General features: G+C 45.7%; 1 protein-coding gene across 5 annotated transcripts in view; it reads left to right on the forward strand.

Moving 5' to 3' along the window:
• LOC146798697 (nuclear RNA export factor 1-like) overlaps positions 1 to 16,137 on the forward strand; it is an 801,269-nt gene that overhangs the window by 141,273 nt on the left and 643,859 nt on the right. For all 5 annotated transcript variants that reach the window (XM_085626008.1, XM_085626009.1, XM_085626012.1 and 2 more), the window contains exons 3-5: positions 3,721 to 3,880; positions 4,353 to 4,436; positions 4,526 to 4,630. In XM_085626008.1, coding sequence (XP_085482134.1) covers positions 3,721 to 3,880; positions 4,353 to 4,436; positions 4,526 to 4,630 — 349 coding nt within the window. The remainder of the gene's footprint in view (positions 1 to 3,720; positions 3,881 to 4,352; positions 4,437 to 4,525; positions 4,631 to 16,137) is intronic.

Raw genomic sequence — 16,137 nt, forward strand, 5'->3', positions numbered from 1 at the left:
GGCTACCATTGCAGGCTGGGTGTCTTGGTGCCGACAAAAGTGAAAACGCATGTCTCACATTCTTGTATGCCATGTCCTCTAACACTGTATTTGATATTTGTAAGTAACCCCTACAGTAGGCCTGACAGCCCTACGGCAGGGTGCTGAATAGTACATATGAGGGCAAACCTGAATGAGCAGATATTCCCCTGTGCTGGTCAGTCCTGTTACTCCCAGCGCAAGCGGACAGGGAAGCCATTTTAAAACATGTGCTGGGCACTGGTGGAAATTAATTCCCCAGCTACATGGTGGCTTCTCTGAAAATAGGCAAGTTTGGTATAAGACATCTCGTATTGATAAACCGTCACTGATTCCAGTGCAGAATTTACCAATACATGCACCCAGAGGGCACCTTTAAGGTGCCCCTTGAAAACCAACCAACCTGTGGTGTCTTCCCTGACTGGTTTCTGCCTGACTGACAACAGAGATGCTGCTCTGACCGCCTAGGGTGAGAGCCTCTGCCCTCAGAAGGCCCAGAACAAAAGCTCATCCGGGAAGAAGGTGTAACATCCCCTCCCACAGGATGGCCTGCTGATTAGCCCCCCCAAGGCCGGCAAGCTTCAAAGAGCTGCCGCCTTAGGAATGCAAGTCTGGCTCCTCTCACAAGAGGGGAAGCCCCCCCCCGTCCAGGACCCCCTTGGCACCTGGACAGGCGGGAAAATTAGCTAGTCCAGTAGGCATGCCACCTCCAGGCTAGTACCACCCCTAAGGTGGGCAGCACTAAGGTGGATACAATTTTTCAGAGAGAGACCTCTTTCTGTTGACGTATTTGCGAATTCTGGGACAGGGAATGCCCATTTCCCATAGGAAGTGGTCATATAGGGGGCGTAATGACCCTAAAGGTCAGTAGCCCATTGGCTACTATCCTAACCCCCTCAAGTCAGTATTTGTTGGAGTTCCTGCTACTAGGAAAGCAGATCTGACTACCTAAGAAGAGGGTGGACACCAAAGCAGAGAAGAGAGAAAAAGCAACTGACCTAGTACCAACCCTGCTGGCCTATCTGCATCCCTCAATCCCTCATTAAAAACTGCACCATAGTTGACCCGTCCTGCAGCTCTTGACTCGAGAACCTTGGAGGTCTGCCTGCCTTTGATGAAGATCCAAGACCTCCAGTGAACAGTAGACCTGTACCCCTGCAACCTGCAGAAACTCTGAAGCAAAGACTCTGAGGCCCCCGGAACTGCCAAAACCGGACACCTGAAGCCACTACTGCACAAGTCGACCCCAGCCCGAGTTGAAGTGGGCCAACCATGTCAACAAGGTCCCCCAGCCCTCCAGAGCTAGTCAATCGTGGTTTCACCCCTCGTGGACTTCCCAACGTCGCCAGCAGCCTCTACACACAGGCCCTCTTGACCGCAACTGTTCCCAGTAAGAAAACCTGATGCCCAAAGTCACCTCTGCATCTGACGCCCCTAGGCCCCGGAGAAGAGGCTCTCAGGTGGCCCTACGTTCCTGAGCATTGCAGTACTTGAACCCCCATGTTGTTTCAACCTGACTGGCCTTTTAGTCAAAGCCTACAGCCTCTTTTTGCTGTGACCGATCTCCATAGAAAACCATTGGGCTTCCGCCGCTGTTTTGTACCCTGCACCTGGCCGCCTTCATGCTGCTGGTGGTATACTGCTGGTGCTGCCTTGGACCTTGCCTATCACTCACCTTAACTCCTGGAGAGTGGTCTTGTTAGTCACAATGCTGTATTTGTTTGCAGAACTTGTCACACACGCTAAAGAGCAGTGAGCCTCCCAGGATACCGTACCTCCCCCTTGTCCCAATCTGTCAAATGGTGTAATTTTACTTCGTGCACTAAATCAAAGCACCTGCCGCTCCCAAGATGCAGCCAGAGGGTTAAACAGATTCATATACAAGTCAAATTCCAACATGTATGTAATCCAGAACATCTTTATTTTTCATTGATTATGGCAAACCCTAGTAGCAAGACGTGCAGCTGTGTGGCACGAGAGCTGAGCAGTTTAGGAAATTTCTTAAGGAGTCAACAATGAATGCATAATAGCGGACCCTGGCTGAATTATTCATATCAGCGGGAGATATGATGAACTGATGAAATAGAGTGACCGGGTTCGCAACGGGTGAAAATTAGAAACCAAATGCCATACTTGATCAATGCAAATTTGTATTTACCCTGGTGAGTTGACATGTAGTGAACGAAACGCGTTTGCTGTCTTTTGCTGTCATCAATGAAAAATAAAGACTTTCTGGATTAGATGCATTTTGGAATTGGACTTGTATTTGAATAGACTCTAACTTTGCAGTGCACTACCATCTGTGAGTTTTGAATTCTGTTTGCATAACATGTTCATCCTTCCGCAGGGTAACATTGCAGAACTCAAAAATTGCAGTGTGTCTGCTTTTTGAACTCAAAAGAATTTATATTTAAAAACATACTAACTTGAACAATTTTTCTCTGATGCTTAACATATATAAAGGTATTTGCTATTTTTATTACATTTGTTTTGCTCTCCATCTTGTGTTGTGTCATTTATTGATACTTGTGTGTATTTGCTGATGTCTTGCACTCCTCTGTGTTTTCCCTAAGGCTGCTCGATGACACTACTCCCTAACAGAGCATTTTGGGATTGCCATAGCAAGCCCTGTCCACTCATAAATGAACCCCTGGATTCTTTACAAGGTATATCAGATTTCTGATATATCACATAAAGAGCCAGTGTCTTACACCAATAATCTTAAAAATTTATTTCGACAACCCAACCAACGCAGTGAAAGGGAGCACTTCATACGTTAGACATTTAAAGGTGTATAAAATGTTATATTGATAGAACAACATTTTTCCAGCAGTCTGCTCAGTTATTATTGTCCTGCGGTTCTCCGTGAAGAGGGCAACCACTATTGAAACACTCACTGGGTTTCTGCAGCCATACTCTAATGCCATAATAAGGTGGGATACCCGCTTCAAGGAAATGTCAATGCACTTTCCATAAGAAGTTCGTCTACATCTACAGTTGTATTTTCCGGGATTCCAATAGTGGCCATTCGCAGAGCAGCCACATGAAATAACATTAACAATATTACTCTGCATTATTGTCTGGACTCAACACTTGACAGAGATGCGGCAGTGGAACAAGCAGAGCTACGTCATCTTTTTCATTAAGATGAACCTGTCTTTTCTCCGCCGCTCCTTCTATTATCTGTATAATGTTACTGCTCGCTACTCTGATTCAAGCATGTGAATCTACGAAAGACCCAGTATTGGAGAAAGAAATCGTTATTTACCTGTAACTTTAGTTCTCCAGTATTGGTATTTTTCCTAGATTCACATGCGACTCACCCTCAGGCTCACCTATATTGCACTAAATTTAAAAACACTTGTGCTACAAAATCTGAACCTGGGGACCTCTGTGAGGAAGGGTGAAGTGTGTGCTGATTGCCAGAGATTCAGATCATTTTAAAATGATGTGGGTAGGCTTCATCTGTGACTGTCAAGGTTTTCTGCCTATACTTAACATTTTATACCGTGGGACTCCTAACTCGAAGACATGGATGAATCGAGCAATACTGGAGAACTGCAGTTACAGGTAAGTTGCTTTTTCTTTATTAACTAACAGTGCTTTGCCCCCTGATTTCAGGGACTGATTGATGAAAAGTAGGGTAGTCTTCGATCTACTGACCTCAGTTCAGCAATGATTTAGAATTCCTCTTTTACACAGCAACCCCTATGGGCAGAGGCCACCCAGACATGGTGAACACTGTCCTGCTCATGACCAAGGCGGTACATCTAATATCCACATCACAGTGAGACGAGCCACTCCTCCCCATGACCTACGAGAAGGCAATAGAAGTATCCTAAACCAACGGTTCAGGGTCATGGTAAGGTTTGGATCCACTAGCCATGAGCTTCTGATGCTGGAGAGTGAGCGAATGGAGGAAGTTGGGAGAAACAAAGGCCCCATTGATAGTTTGTAGTCTGCTGGTGGGTCCAACTGCAATAGGACAGTAGAGGACTTTGTTAGACTGGGTTGGGTTAGATTATACCTATTGATTAGGGATCTCTGCTGCATGTGTGGGTGTTGATGAATACAGACATGAGAGTGAATACAAGGGTTCATGGAAAGGAGTCAAGAGGGAGTTATTGTACTTGGAGCAAAGGAAGCATTATATAGCTTTTATGAGATGCTGGGGGGGTGGTAGAGGTAATCAGGAAACGCATTGTCTTGTACATAGTTCCTGAGAAGGACATATGCTAAAGGTTTGGTAGTGTGAAAGATGAACATGTAATGGCTGTGGTTTTCACATTTGTAAGCCTTTAGCCGCTTTCACCAGTCTTCTCCTTTGACTCTAGATCCCCCAGGGCAGGAGGTTTGACAGGAATTGGATCCTGTCTTCTATTCAGAGTGCTTGCAGTGTTCCATTCCACCCTATAGAGGTATGGTGCTCTGCAATCTACAGTTCTTACAATGAACACAAGACCACTATCAGTAGGACAGTTCATTCACCTTCTTTTTTTCACTCTAGTTTCATTTCAGCCGCATGCGAGCAGTGTTCTTTGTGCAGGGGGCACAGGTGGCAAGTGCTCTACAACAGGTTTCCGGGAGTATCACAGACCCGGATGGCAACAAGGTATGATAAAACCCACACAACTGTTGCTTTTTCCTGACAAGAACTGTTTCTCAAATACTGTGTTTCCCCCACACCCCTGAAGGGAACTCCAAATCAGCTGAACTAACTGGAGTTGCTTCATTTGTTTTGTGTTTTTATATGCTTATGAAAAATGTTTTTGAAAAGAAGGCGAAAGTATGATAGGATCCCTGTTTGAGTGTCCTGTTAAAAGTAGTCATTGATTTACATGATTATCACATCTACCACAATCCTTTGGTTTAGGGATGCTTGGAAAGCTGCTTTCAGTATATCTGGTTTTGCAGTGTGAATATTTTCTTGATTAATATGCTGTACTTTGTTATGAAATCCAGTGGCTGTTACTGACCACTATTTGGTGCAATGTCCTTCCTCCAGTGACATTAGATGTACGTCCGGAAGTTCCTGTGTGTGATTGCCATATTAAAAATATTATTTTTCCGCAGTCACTGAAGAACTGAAAGGTTTTAATGAAAGATCAAGGAAAAACATGGAAGATGTGAGGAAAACTAGAGTATTGCTGATGCCCAGCAAAAAAACATTTAAGCATACAGAATACTGAAAGTGTTAAGGTGTTTCCCATGAGAAGGCAATCATGTGAGTCCGAGAATGAGAGAAGGGTATGGAATATGCTCCTTTACGATTTTTGCCTAAAGTGCCACTACAAGTCAGCATACAAAGATAACCAAAAGGTGTGCATTTTTTGCCTGCCGTAGGACCACTGCAAGGTGGGCTGTGACACATATGCCTAATTTCAGTGGAATATGGAGGTCAAACTGGAGAAGACTCTGAAAAAAACATCGAAAGATAGCGAGCCATGAAAACACCAGTTAACACTTCAGGAAGTTGCAGTAAAGTCAAGCCAAAACCTTAGTTCTCTAGGTCCTGGAAGAGTAAGCCCCATGGCACCAAAGCCAAAAGCTAGGGGGGTGGGGGAGGTGCACAAACATAAGGAACCCTACGAGTCAAAGTCAAAAGAGACTGTTGGCGGTAAATCTTTGGATCCAGCCTCCACTTCGAAAGGCGATCGCAACTGTGGGGGAACTGGGGCTTATGAGAGAAGCTCTTGAAGTTGAAAATAGCGTCAATCCCAAGCAAAAATCTCTTTTGGCAAAAAAAAGGGGAAAAAAATGCTGACTTGAGGCTAAAGTGAAGCCTATAATAAAGAGGAAGAAATTAATTTGAGTCCTTGGAGGAATACCATATTCCTAACAATACTCTGAAGAAGGGGATGTTCCTCAAGAAGAGGAACCCACAGAGCTGATTTCTCCCTTCACCCCCACACGCAAATTTGTCACTAGAGCCCCAAGAGGAAGAATAGGAGGTTGTCTTTGACTATAAAGTGAGCAGTAAGAGAAGCAGTATGGAGAATGTCCATATCTTTAGGTTGAAACAGAAGAAGTGTGGCAGGATCTAGACACCCATTTTCCCCTGAGGAAAGGGTTGAGTCATATGTCTTGGCTCTCATTTCCTGATGACCTACCAATGTAATCTAACGCTCTAATCAAAAGAGCAGCTGTCACCTATGAGGTACACCTAGAGGAATAGCATGTAGTTATGCTTTCTACTCAAGACACTTCTACCCTCACAAAGCAAGAATCAGTTTCTACAATGATGCTCAGCATTCTAGACCAGGGCCATGAAGTTTTGAAAGACCCAGCAGCCTCTAAGGCAGTGACACCAAGAATAGACAAGAAATATTCACTCTTTTGTGTACCTAATTTGTATTAAGGTGAATGCAGCATCTGGCTCCATCGTTGTTACTACCTGGAAGAGATGTGACACACCCACATCATTGGTCCCTCCACTGGATAAGGAGAGCAAGAATATGAACATGGTAGGACTGAAAATGGAGATGGTGGCTGCCATGGAGTGCCACATTACGAATCAAATGCACTGATTAATAGATACAACCACCAAAAATGGGAGGAGATAGAGGAGCTCATGCAGCACCTTCCGGACAGTACAAGAAAAGATCAGATTGTTACTCAGGAGGAAAGGTACATGCCTGAAGTCCGCATTAGGTCCCACGGACATAGCAATTCGAGAGCTTTGCTCAGGAAGTAGCTTAAAGAGATAACGCCTGGCTGAGAATGACCGGGTTCAACCCAGAAGTGCAGTAGACAGTGGTCAATATGCCTTTCAGTGGCCAAAGCCTCTTGGGAACTGCAATGGATGAATCCCTGCAATCCCTGCAAAGAATGAAAAAAAATGATACTGCTAATGCAATGGATGCTCTGCATTCCTGGGATCCATTTAGAGGAGGTCTTGGTCCTAGAAGAGCAATGCGGAAAAGAGGGGCATCACAGGCAGTTACCTCACATATGACCATCACACCACAAACCAGCTCCCAAAGTGCACTAGCACAATGGCAATACATAGCAACAGCATGGCTGCCCTTTCAAGGGATATCCAGAAGAAGAGGAACACCCCATAACTGGTGGCCCTATTAAATGAGTGACGTGACAAAAATAATGCTGCAACACACAGCATGAGTAGGAGGCAGAATTGGAGAATTCCTTCAGGATTGAAAGACTATTTCCTAAAACATGCATGAGTAGGAGGCAGAATTGGAGAATTCCTTCAGGATTGAAAGACTATTTCCTACAACAAATGAACGTTAAGCATAATAAAGCCTTCCATTGCATAGAGCTAATCGAAAGGCCTCTCACATCAATCTGAATAGAACAAGGAAGAACAGCTGCACCTACAAAAGAAATCAATGACCTACTAATCAAGCAGGCAATAGAGAGGGTTCCAAGAAAATAAATACGTCCTGAAGTGTATGCAGTTTTTCTCCTGTTGCCAGAACTGTCAAGAAACTCATGCTGATCCTATATCTACGGATCTTAAACAAGTTCATAGCTCAGAGTCCTGCCTTATCATAACTGTATCAGGATTCGATTTCCATTTTCTACTACTTTACCTTCCCCCTCCACCCCTTCTTCTATCCCTCCCCACCACCCCCGGTTCAATGTCATGTGTAGTTGGGCGCCTCTGACAGTCAGGTCCTCCTTCATCATGTCGTCATAGATTCTCCAAGGGTCGCTCCTCGCCCACTCTCCTGGTGCCTTTCAGCAGTCTTGCCTGTCGTCGGTCAGCATAACAGCCTGACTCCAATTTAGTGCAACTCTGTAAGCTATTAACTTAAGCTCCATTTTGGAGGTGACATCGAATCCAGAGGACGTTTCACTCATTAACTTAGCAGTGACACTTTATATTTCCACCTTCCTCCAGCTACATCTAGCCATCTGCCATGGATCCTAAATCATCAAGAGCTATACTTAATCACTTGGAGCCTTCAGACCATAATGCCTATAAAATCATATATCCTCCCAACTAAGAATGCATCTAAAACTTTCAACACCGACTCCTCAAATCCCACCCAGAAACCCTTATTTCGGACCCTTTCTTCTGCATAAAAAGAGGAGCTATAATTAGTGATCTTATCTTCTAAACAAAAAGACATGCTCAATGGAGGATGGCTCTATATTTATTGCTCGTTATCATTTCATCCAAAAAATCTCGCCATGGTCTAAGACTCACGTTCACCCCCTCGCCTAGTTACAAGTTTAAAGCGATCATCTCCCTTTACAATACTGGGATTATCCTTATCCAATCCTGTAAACGCTACCTTGCAATGTTTGAAGATTTTTCCCCATGATCAAAAACTAGGTGACTAACACGAAATCCGCCCCCTCCTAAAGTTGGTTCTTTTCTGCAGTCTCCTCTGCTGGGCGTCTTCGTTCGTCCTTCTTCATAGGTTGCGGGAATCTGTCTTCTTGGTTCAGGGTGGCCCCCTAAATACTGTATTTAGGGGGCGTATTTAGTGGTCTCTAGATCAGTAGCCAATGGGCTACTGACCTCAGGGTGACTACACCCTTGGTGTGCTTACCCCACGTGGGGAGTGGGCACAATCCCTAATCTTGATTGGAGAGTGCCTGCCATCTGCAAGATGGTGGGCACTGAAGAGTGGGCTTCACCTCGCCTCCCCCACCTGAGTGGTGGGGTTGGCAGAGGTGGGCACACCTTCTAGGCTGTGCTAATTTTTCCTGCCTGTCTTCCCGCCGAAAAGGAGGGGAAACAAGAAGGGGGCCTGCTCCTGATAGCAGGAGAGGCTGGGGGTCGCATTACGACGGCGCCAAGGCCTTTGAAGCTCTCCTGCCATAGATGGCTCTTCCTGGCCTGGGGTAGGTGTGACCACCTCTGCCCAGATAAAAAGGCTTTGTTTCTGGGCTCTGGGAGCGAAGGCTCCCACCCCAGGGGTTCAGCAATATGTCTCGTGGTAGCAAGCTGGTGTGTACCAGTCAGGGAACCCACCATGGGATGGTCTTTTTTCAGAGGGCATCTTTAAGATGCCCTCTGAGTGCATGTTTCATTAAATCCCACACTGGGTTTAATGTGCTGAGATGTTTGCTACCAAACTTCCCATTTTTCAGTAAAGCCATTATGGTGCTGTGGAGTTCGTAATGACAAGCTCCCATCACCATATACTCTTAATGGCTGCACCGCACTTACAATGTCTAACAATTGGTCTAGACACTGTAGGGGTACAGGGCTTATGCACCTGTACCCTCACCACTGGTATTGTGCACCCACCTAGAGGGGTGGCTAACCTATGCTAGGGCAGTGGGTTGTAGGCATGACACACAGGGATGTGTACCATGTCGACTCTTCACCAAAACACGCAGCCTGCAAGGGGGGGGGGGAACTGCCATGTGGCCAGGGAGGTGCCAATTGGGAGTACAAGGTACAGTTTTGTGAATGAACACAGGCCCTGGGAACCTGATTGGCAAGGACCTAGGGCACATCGAGTCAAAGTTCATCAGTAGTCTGGCAAAAAGTGGGGGGGTTACTGCAACAGAAGCCTAGCTTCCTACACACAAGTCTCTGAAAACAATCACAATCGCGCCCATCCCACTAACTACTGCACCAGGCCTCCAGCACATCACCCATTCACTGTGCTCTCACCAATCCTGACCTCCCTTCACTCTAGATGAAAAACCTCACCCTCTCCAATGACTCCACTCGACCCATTAGACTAAATGATCCACTGACTGACAAGGATAGTCACTCACTCTTATGACCCAAAGTACACTGACAACACACACAAAAAGCGTCAAATCGAGACAATCCAAGCTGAGCCACACAGTGAACCCAGGGCTAATCCAAGAGCCTTAAAAGAGAACAAACTCACACGAGTCACCACCTCACATACAACTCTAGCCAACACCAATTCAAATCTTAAATGCATGCTTCTCAATTACAGATCTGCTGTAAGACACACAGCAGATATCGCTGCCCTCATCCTAGAACATGATCCTCATCTCCTAATGCTGACCGAAACCTGGCTAAATGACTCCTCTGCACCTATACTTGACCTACTAGTCCCTCCTAGTTATGACATTATTAGGTTAGACAGATCTAGTAGGCAATCTAACAGTTTATGGAAATTATCTCGACTAACTCAGATCATCACGTCACACAGATCTTCTTTGAAGATTTTATCCTCCACTGGAACGACATGAATAACCTGTCTGTAAACAGCCTCAAAACTTTCCTCATGGACTTAAATCTAACCCAAATATGCGACAGCCCTGCGCACGTCAAGGAAGCAACCTTAGCTCTAATCATTGTTAAACCCGACTCCATGCAACTTGATTCTATCGTCCGTGGCGACTGGTAACACCACCACTGCATCACCTTCCTCATCACAGAATCTGTAAGTACTAATAAAATACAACCAATAAAACCCAAACACTGGCAAATAAGACTGAGAAACATGAACCTGGATAATCTGACAACCCTCAGTAATAACATTTTACACCCCCCTGAGGATATGACCGATTTCCTCGTCCTTTTTGACCACTGCAAAAGATCCATGACAAGCATTCTAGACACGATCGCCCCTATACATTTAAAATAATATCTTCCTTAGTCTCCAAATCCTGGTACAACGGTAGTCTATAAACACTGAAAGAAGAAACCTGAGACTAGCAGAAAGATTTTGGAGATCCTCGCCGTCCCATGAGCATGTCAAACATCTGCACTCATTAAGGAACATCTATAACAAACGCATTATAATCTGTAAAGCTAACTATTTCATAAACCAACTTGAGCAAGCAAAAAATCGACCCAGAAATCTTTTCAAAATTGTTGAGCTTTAATCAAACTGCCAACTCAATCTTTCCCCGTTGGGATCATGTCCACAGCCGAACTGCGAAAAATGTCCAATTTTCTTCATTGAAAAGACAATAAAGATGGAAAATGATCTGCGGACTGCAATGGAGCTCCTGCCGATCTTGCCTCCTATCAGCCCCACCCTCCCCAATTTTTGGTGCCTACGCTCGCGCCAATTTGTATCACCAAGAACAATGCCTCTCGGGGATTATCCGCAATCTTGCATGATAACCCTATTCTAAAAACTCTGACAGCATTCAGACCATCCAACCACTTCAGTGACCCTTTGCCATCGAATTTCTTCAATGAGATTAAACTATCCCAACTTTCACTATGGGCCAAGATAGTCAATACCTCACTGCTCCAAGGCTTTATCCCAGACTGTCTTAAGTCTGGACAGGTATCCCCTATTCTTAAATAGGATTAGAATAACTTTTTTTTGCTTTAAACCATCAAAGTATACAAACAAGATCCATCATTTTACAGTCTAAAACAAAAGAATAGAGTTCTTAGATTACATATGAAAATGAATGGTAAGAAAAACAGGAGTAAAAACGTTAAAACAGACTAGCTTCTAGTTAAATAACCTTCCAATTAGAAGCAACGCCTCTTAAAAACATACTTTAAATGTAATCTTATGTACAAAACACAGTTAATTTGTTCCAGTAGCCAACATTTCCACAATCACGAAAATTCAATTCTGATGAAACCAGCCATTCCAACCTAGGTTAAAAACTTCTGACGGTTAATCCAGAAGAAGAATAAGAAGCGACTAACTGCAAAAACTATTGGCCCGTATGTATCTGTTTTTAGGATTCTGTGGGCAACCTGATCCCTTTTTCGGTTACTCTGTCCAAACCGGGGCAAATTAAGGGTACTCGATCTATTCTAAAAAGAAATTGGAGTAATCTGACCGAAGTTTCCTTAAGCCCTATTCTGCTGGACAATTATCCCCCTCCTATCTTCTGACCCCAATGCAGATGCAGCTGCCATACATCAATGGATTGCCACTGCTGTGGAGTCTGTCGCGCCGGTCAGAGTAGTGAAATCTATTAGACTGTCACCCTCTGCTCCCTTGTTTTCCAATGCCCTCAAAGAAGCAAAGAGCAGGTGCAAAAGATTAGAACGCCAGTGGAGGTTGTGTTACTGCGCTTTAGCTAAGGGAACTTACAAAAAAGCACTAAAAGATTTTCATAGGGCATTAAAAGCAGCCAGGCGGGATTATATTGTTTCGCGTATCCATAACGCAGACCACACCAGTAAGAGATTTTTAAAGTAGTCCAAACCTTTTTTTAAACCCAAAGCAATAGAGACTGAAGTGATACCGTCCCTAGCTTTGTGTGAAAAAATTGCTAGATATTTTGATATTTTTTTTTTAAAGGTCTCTAATTTCATACAGATCGCGCCTCAAGATGCTTTAGCAGAAATCCAAAAATGCCGTTCTGGTGCCCCAGATGATCCTTGCCCTCCCAAATTGTGGAAAATGTTATCCCTTTCCCTGATGGGTGGGCTACTTCATATATGGAACACCTCTCTAGACACGGGCATCTTTCCAGATAAATGGAAACATGCAACACTTCTCCCTCTGAGAAAGAACCCATATGGTGACCCAGGAGACCTTAGCAACCTTAGACCTATCTCTCTGCTCCCCGCCCCAGGAAAAATGTTGGAGAAGTTGGTCCAGCGCCAACTGACCACTTTTATTGAGCAGAATGGTGCCTTGCATGATACACAATCTAGTTTCTGGGCGGGGTTTAGCACGGAGACCGCTCTCCTTGAGGTGGCAGAATCGGTAAGATGGTCGTTGGATTCAGGGGCATCAGCATTGCTGGTGCTCCTGGATCTGTCCGCTGCATTCGAAACTGTTGACCACATCATACTGGTCCAGAGACTACAAGGTGTGGGCTTTAGGGGGAAAGTGCTGACCTGGTTGACATCCTACCTGAGCGGTCGTACTCAGGGAGTTGCCCTACAACCATTTGAATCTAAACCAAAACAGCTCTGGTGCGGTGTCCCCCAGGGTTCAGCTTTGAGCCCTTTACTTTTCAACCTCTACCTAGCTCCACTGTTTTCCCTGATTGCCAACTGGGGAGTTGAAAGCGATTTCCCACGCTGATGACACCCAGTTGGTTTTTCCGTTTCAGGAGCGGACGGTAGATGCCTTCAAGAACTTCAAAGGTTGCCTGCGAGACATAGCTCTATGAATAAACACAAACAAATGAAAACTTAATGCTGGGAAGACAGAAGTTTTGTTCTTCGGTGAGGGCCCAGTGCCAGATTCAGATCTATGGTGGCCGTCAGAAATGGGTCCACCACCATCCCCTGCCACACGTATCGAAATCTAGGGGTGAGATGGGAGGCAGACCTCTCTTTTTCAGCCCAAATACAGCAGGTCGCTGCAACTTGCTTTAGTAAACTAAAACATCTCCGGAAAGTTTTACATTTCCTACCGGAAGATTGCCGCAAATCAGTAGTACATGCCACAGTTACATCTAGGCTAGACTATGCTAATGGCTTATATCTTGGCCTCCCCAAATACGCTATTTGCCGCCTTCAGATGATACAGAATGCGGCTGCGAGACGTATTCATCACATACCGTTTCGACATCATGTCTCTCCGCATCTACAGGAGCTCCACTGAGTCCCAGTGGAGAAATGAATTAAATTCAAGGCCATGACGCTGGAGTACCGAGCCCTTAATGGAAAATGCCCTGGTTATCTGAAGGAAAGACTGTGTCCCTATAAGCAAAACCGTGCGTTGAGATCCAATTCTCATAACTTGCTGCATACCCCACGCTTTGCGAAAACATGCCTGGGTGGCAGAGCATTCACAGTTAGAACGGCTTCATTGTGGAATGCCCTCCCAGGGTTCCTCCGGCAGGCTAAGTCAGAAACCTGTTTCAGAATGGCCTTGAAGACGTGGCTCTTTGAGGCAGATTAATATGGGTTGTTAACACCGGAGCTCTTTATGGATGCAATTACCTGCTGTTTCAGCGCCGGGACACCCATGTTTGGGGTAGCTGTCGCGCTTTATAAGCTTAAGTATTATTATTATTATTATTATTATTATTATTATTAAGCGACTAACTGCAAAAACTATTGGCCTGGATATATCTGTTCTTAGGATTCTGTAGGCAACCTGGTATTGCCTTACTCTAAGGCTTAAGCAGATCAGTTGGTATTTGCTACAAAAAAAGAGTATATGTTCTTCTGTCTCTTGTACTCTAGCATAGGCAGGACATAGTTCTGGTAATAACCCAGCAGCCTGGTTACTGGGGAACCTTAGGAGTTGATTGCCATACCTGAATCTAGCGTATAAACATTTAGCAAGTGGGGGTGTGATTTGATCCAGAAAGGGTTCTAATCTGGGGCATAGCTTGACACTTAAAAATTGTGTTGTTAAGTGGCCATTTGCTGGTCTAGTAACGTAGCGCTCTCCCACAAACGCCCAGTACCTAGCTTTCAATAATACTACTACATAATACTGGAACCTCCTGAGGCTCAGCCGGGAGTAGTCTTTAGCGCTCGTTTTTCACCTTTTAAACCTCGCTAGAATTGATTTTAAAACACTCACCTAGCTTGCAGGCACCCGATTTCATTGGTGCAGGCACCCCCCACAACAGCGGAATCGCGCTGAAGAGGGAGAATCCCTGACTAACTTCCGCTGCCATCACCCACGCCCAGCCACGGGACACGCCCACTTGAGGCCACGCCCATCGCAACAACTACTAATAGCGCGCTGAATACTAGCGTCGCACATAATATTGGAACCTCCTGAGGCTCAGCCGGGAGTAGTCTTTAGCGCTCGTTCTTCACCTTTTAAACCTGGCTAGAATTGATTTTAAAACACTCACCTAGCTTGCAGGCACCCGATTTCATTGGTGCAGGCACCCCCCACAACAGCGGAATCGCGCTGAAAAGGGAGAACCCCTGACTAACTTCCGCCGCCATCACCCACGCCCAGCCACGGGACACGCCCACTTGAGGCCACGCCCATCGCACCCTTCCTTTGCCCTATAAACATGTGTATCTACCGGAAGCGCAGCGGACGAGCGCAGCGGGCGCGACGAATGCGCGCCGAAGGCGCGCTTAAGGCAAGCTCGTCTGCGCTCGTCCGCGCCGAGTCCGGGCCCAGGGCCATACGCCCTACACCTCAGCTACAAGAGTCCAGGTATTACAGTGCTGAAACCCTCCACACTCTTAGACCCTCTGCTACAAACTGCCTACTGCATCGCTATCATGTTGAAAGCATTCCACAAACCTGTCCACATTGTAAATTATCCCTCAAACCTAAGCTGGCCAAAGAACCGACACACGACTACCGTATGTTTATGCTAAATTGCAGATCCCTGCCGAAACACAGAGCGGAAATTGCCCTTCTCTTAGAAGATCGAATGCCGGACATAGTTTTCCTGACGGAAACATGGCTCACCACAGACTCCGACCCTGCCCTTGTAACCGCCCTCCCTACAGGCTTCCAAATCACTCGGCAGGACCGACCTGAGGGGAGAGGAGGAGGTCTAGCAATCATTTATAAAGAACAGTTTCATTGCCGAGTTACTTCTGAAACCATTCCTGATTGTGAGAGCCTTGCCTTCAGTCTCGAACTTTCCCCCAATAACTGCTTCTCAGGAACACTTATCTATCGTCCCCCAGGCCCCCTTAAGCAATTCCACAATCTTCTCCCTTCGATTGTGGCGGAACGCGTTAGTACCACTTCTAATTTCACTCTGCTAGGTGATCTCAATCTTCATTTTGATTCTGCACTAGACCATACAGTCACTACGCTCATGGATGACTTAGCTGCTCTACAATTAACCCAACATGTCAAAACCCCAACTCACGTTAAGGGCCACCTGCTGGACCCAGTGTTCAGCAACTGTGCTGACCTGGTAGACGGCCTACCAATTCCGCTCCCATGGACGGACCACTTACTGGTCCCCTTCACCTGGACCACACTTAAGCCCCCACCAACTGGACCCACTATAAGATTCACCAGAGCCTGGTCTCGTCTTTCAGTCGACGAATGGTCCATCAAGCTCGCCAGCAACCAACCCCTCTATAATGAGGACCCTGGTCTAGCCAACCAGGCTTACGAAGACTGGATCACACAAACTCTTGAAGACACCCTCCCTAAAAGTAAAAACTCGCTGAAACGCTCCCACAAAACTGCCCCCTGGTACACGGAGGCTTTCAGGGAAAAGAAACGCCACTGCCGGAAAACCGAAAGACGTTGGCGTTTAGACTATTCTCCAGGAAATAAAAGTCGCTATAGAGAGTCAATCAATGACTACAAAGCAGAAGTCAAAGCT

The sequence above is a fragment of the Triturus cristatus genome, chromosome 9, assembly GCF_964204655.1.
Source record: "Triturus cristatus chromosome 9, aTriCri1.1, whole genome shotgun sequence".
Taxonomy (NCBI): Eukaryota; Metazoa; Chordata; class Amphibia; order Caudata; family Salamandridae; genus Triturus; species Triturus cristatus.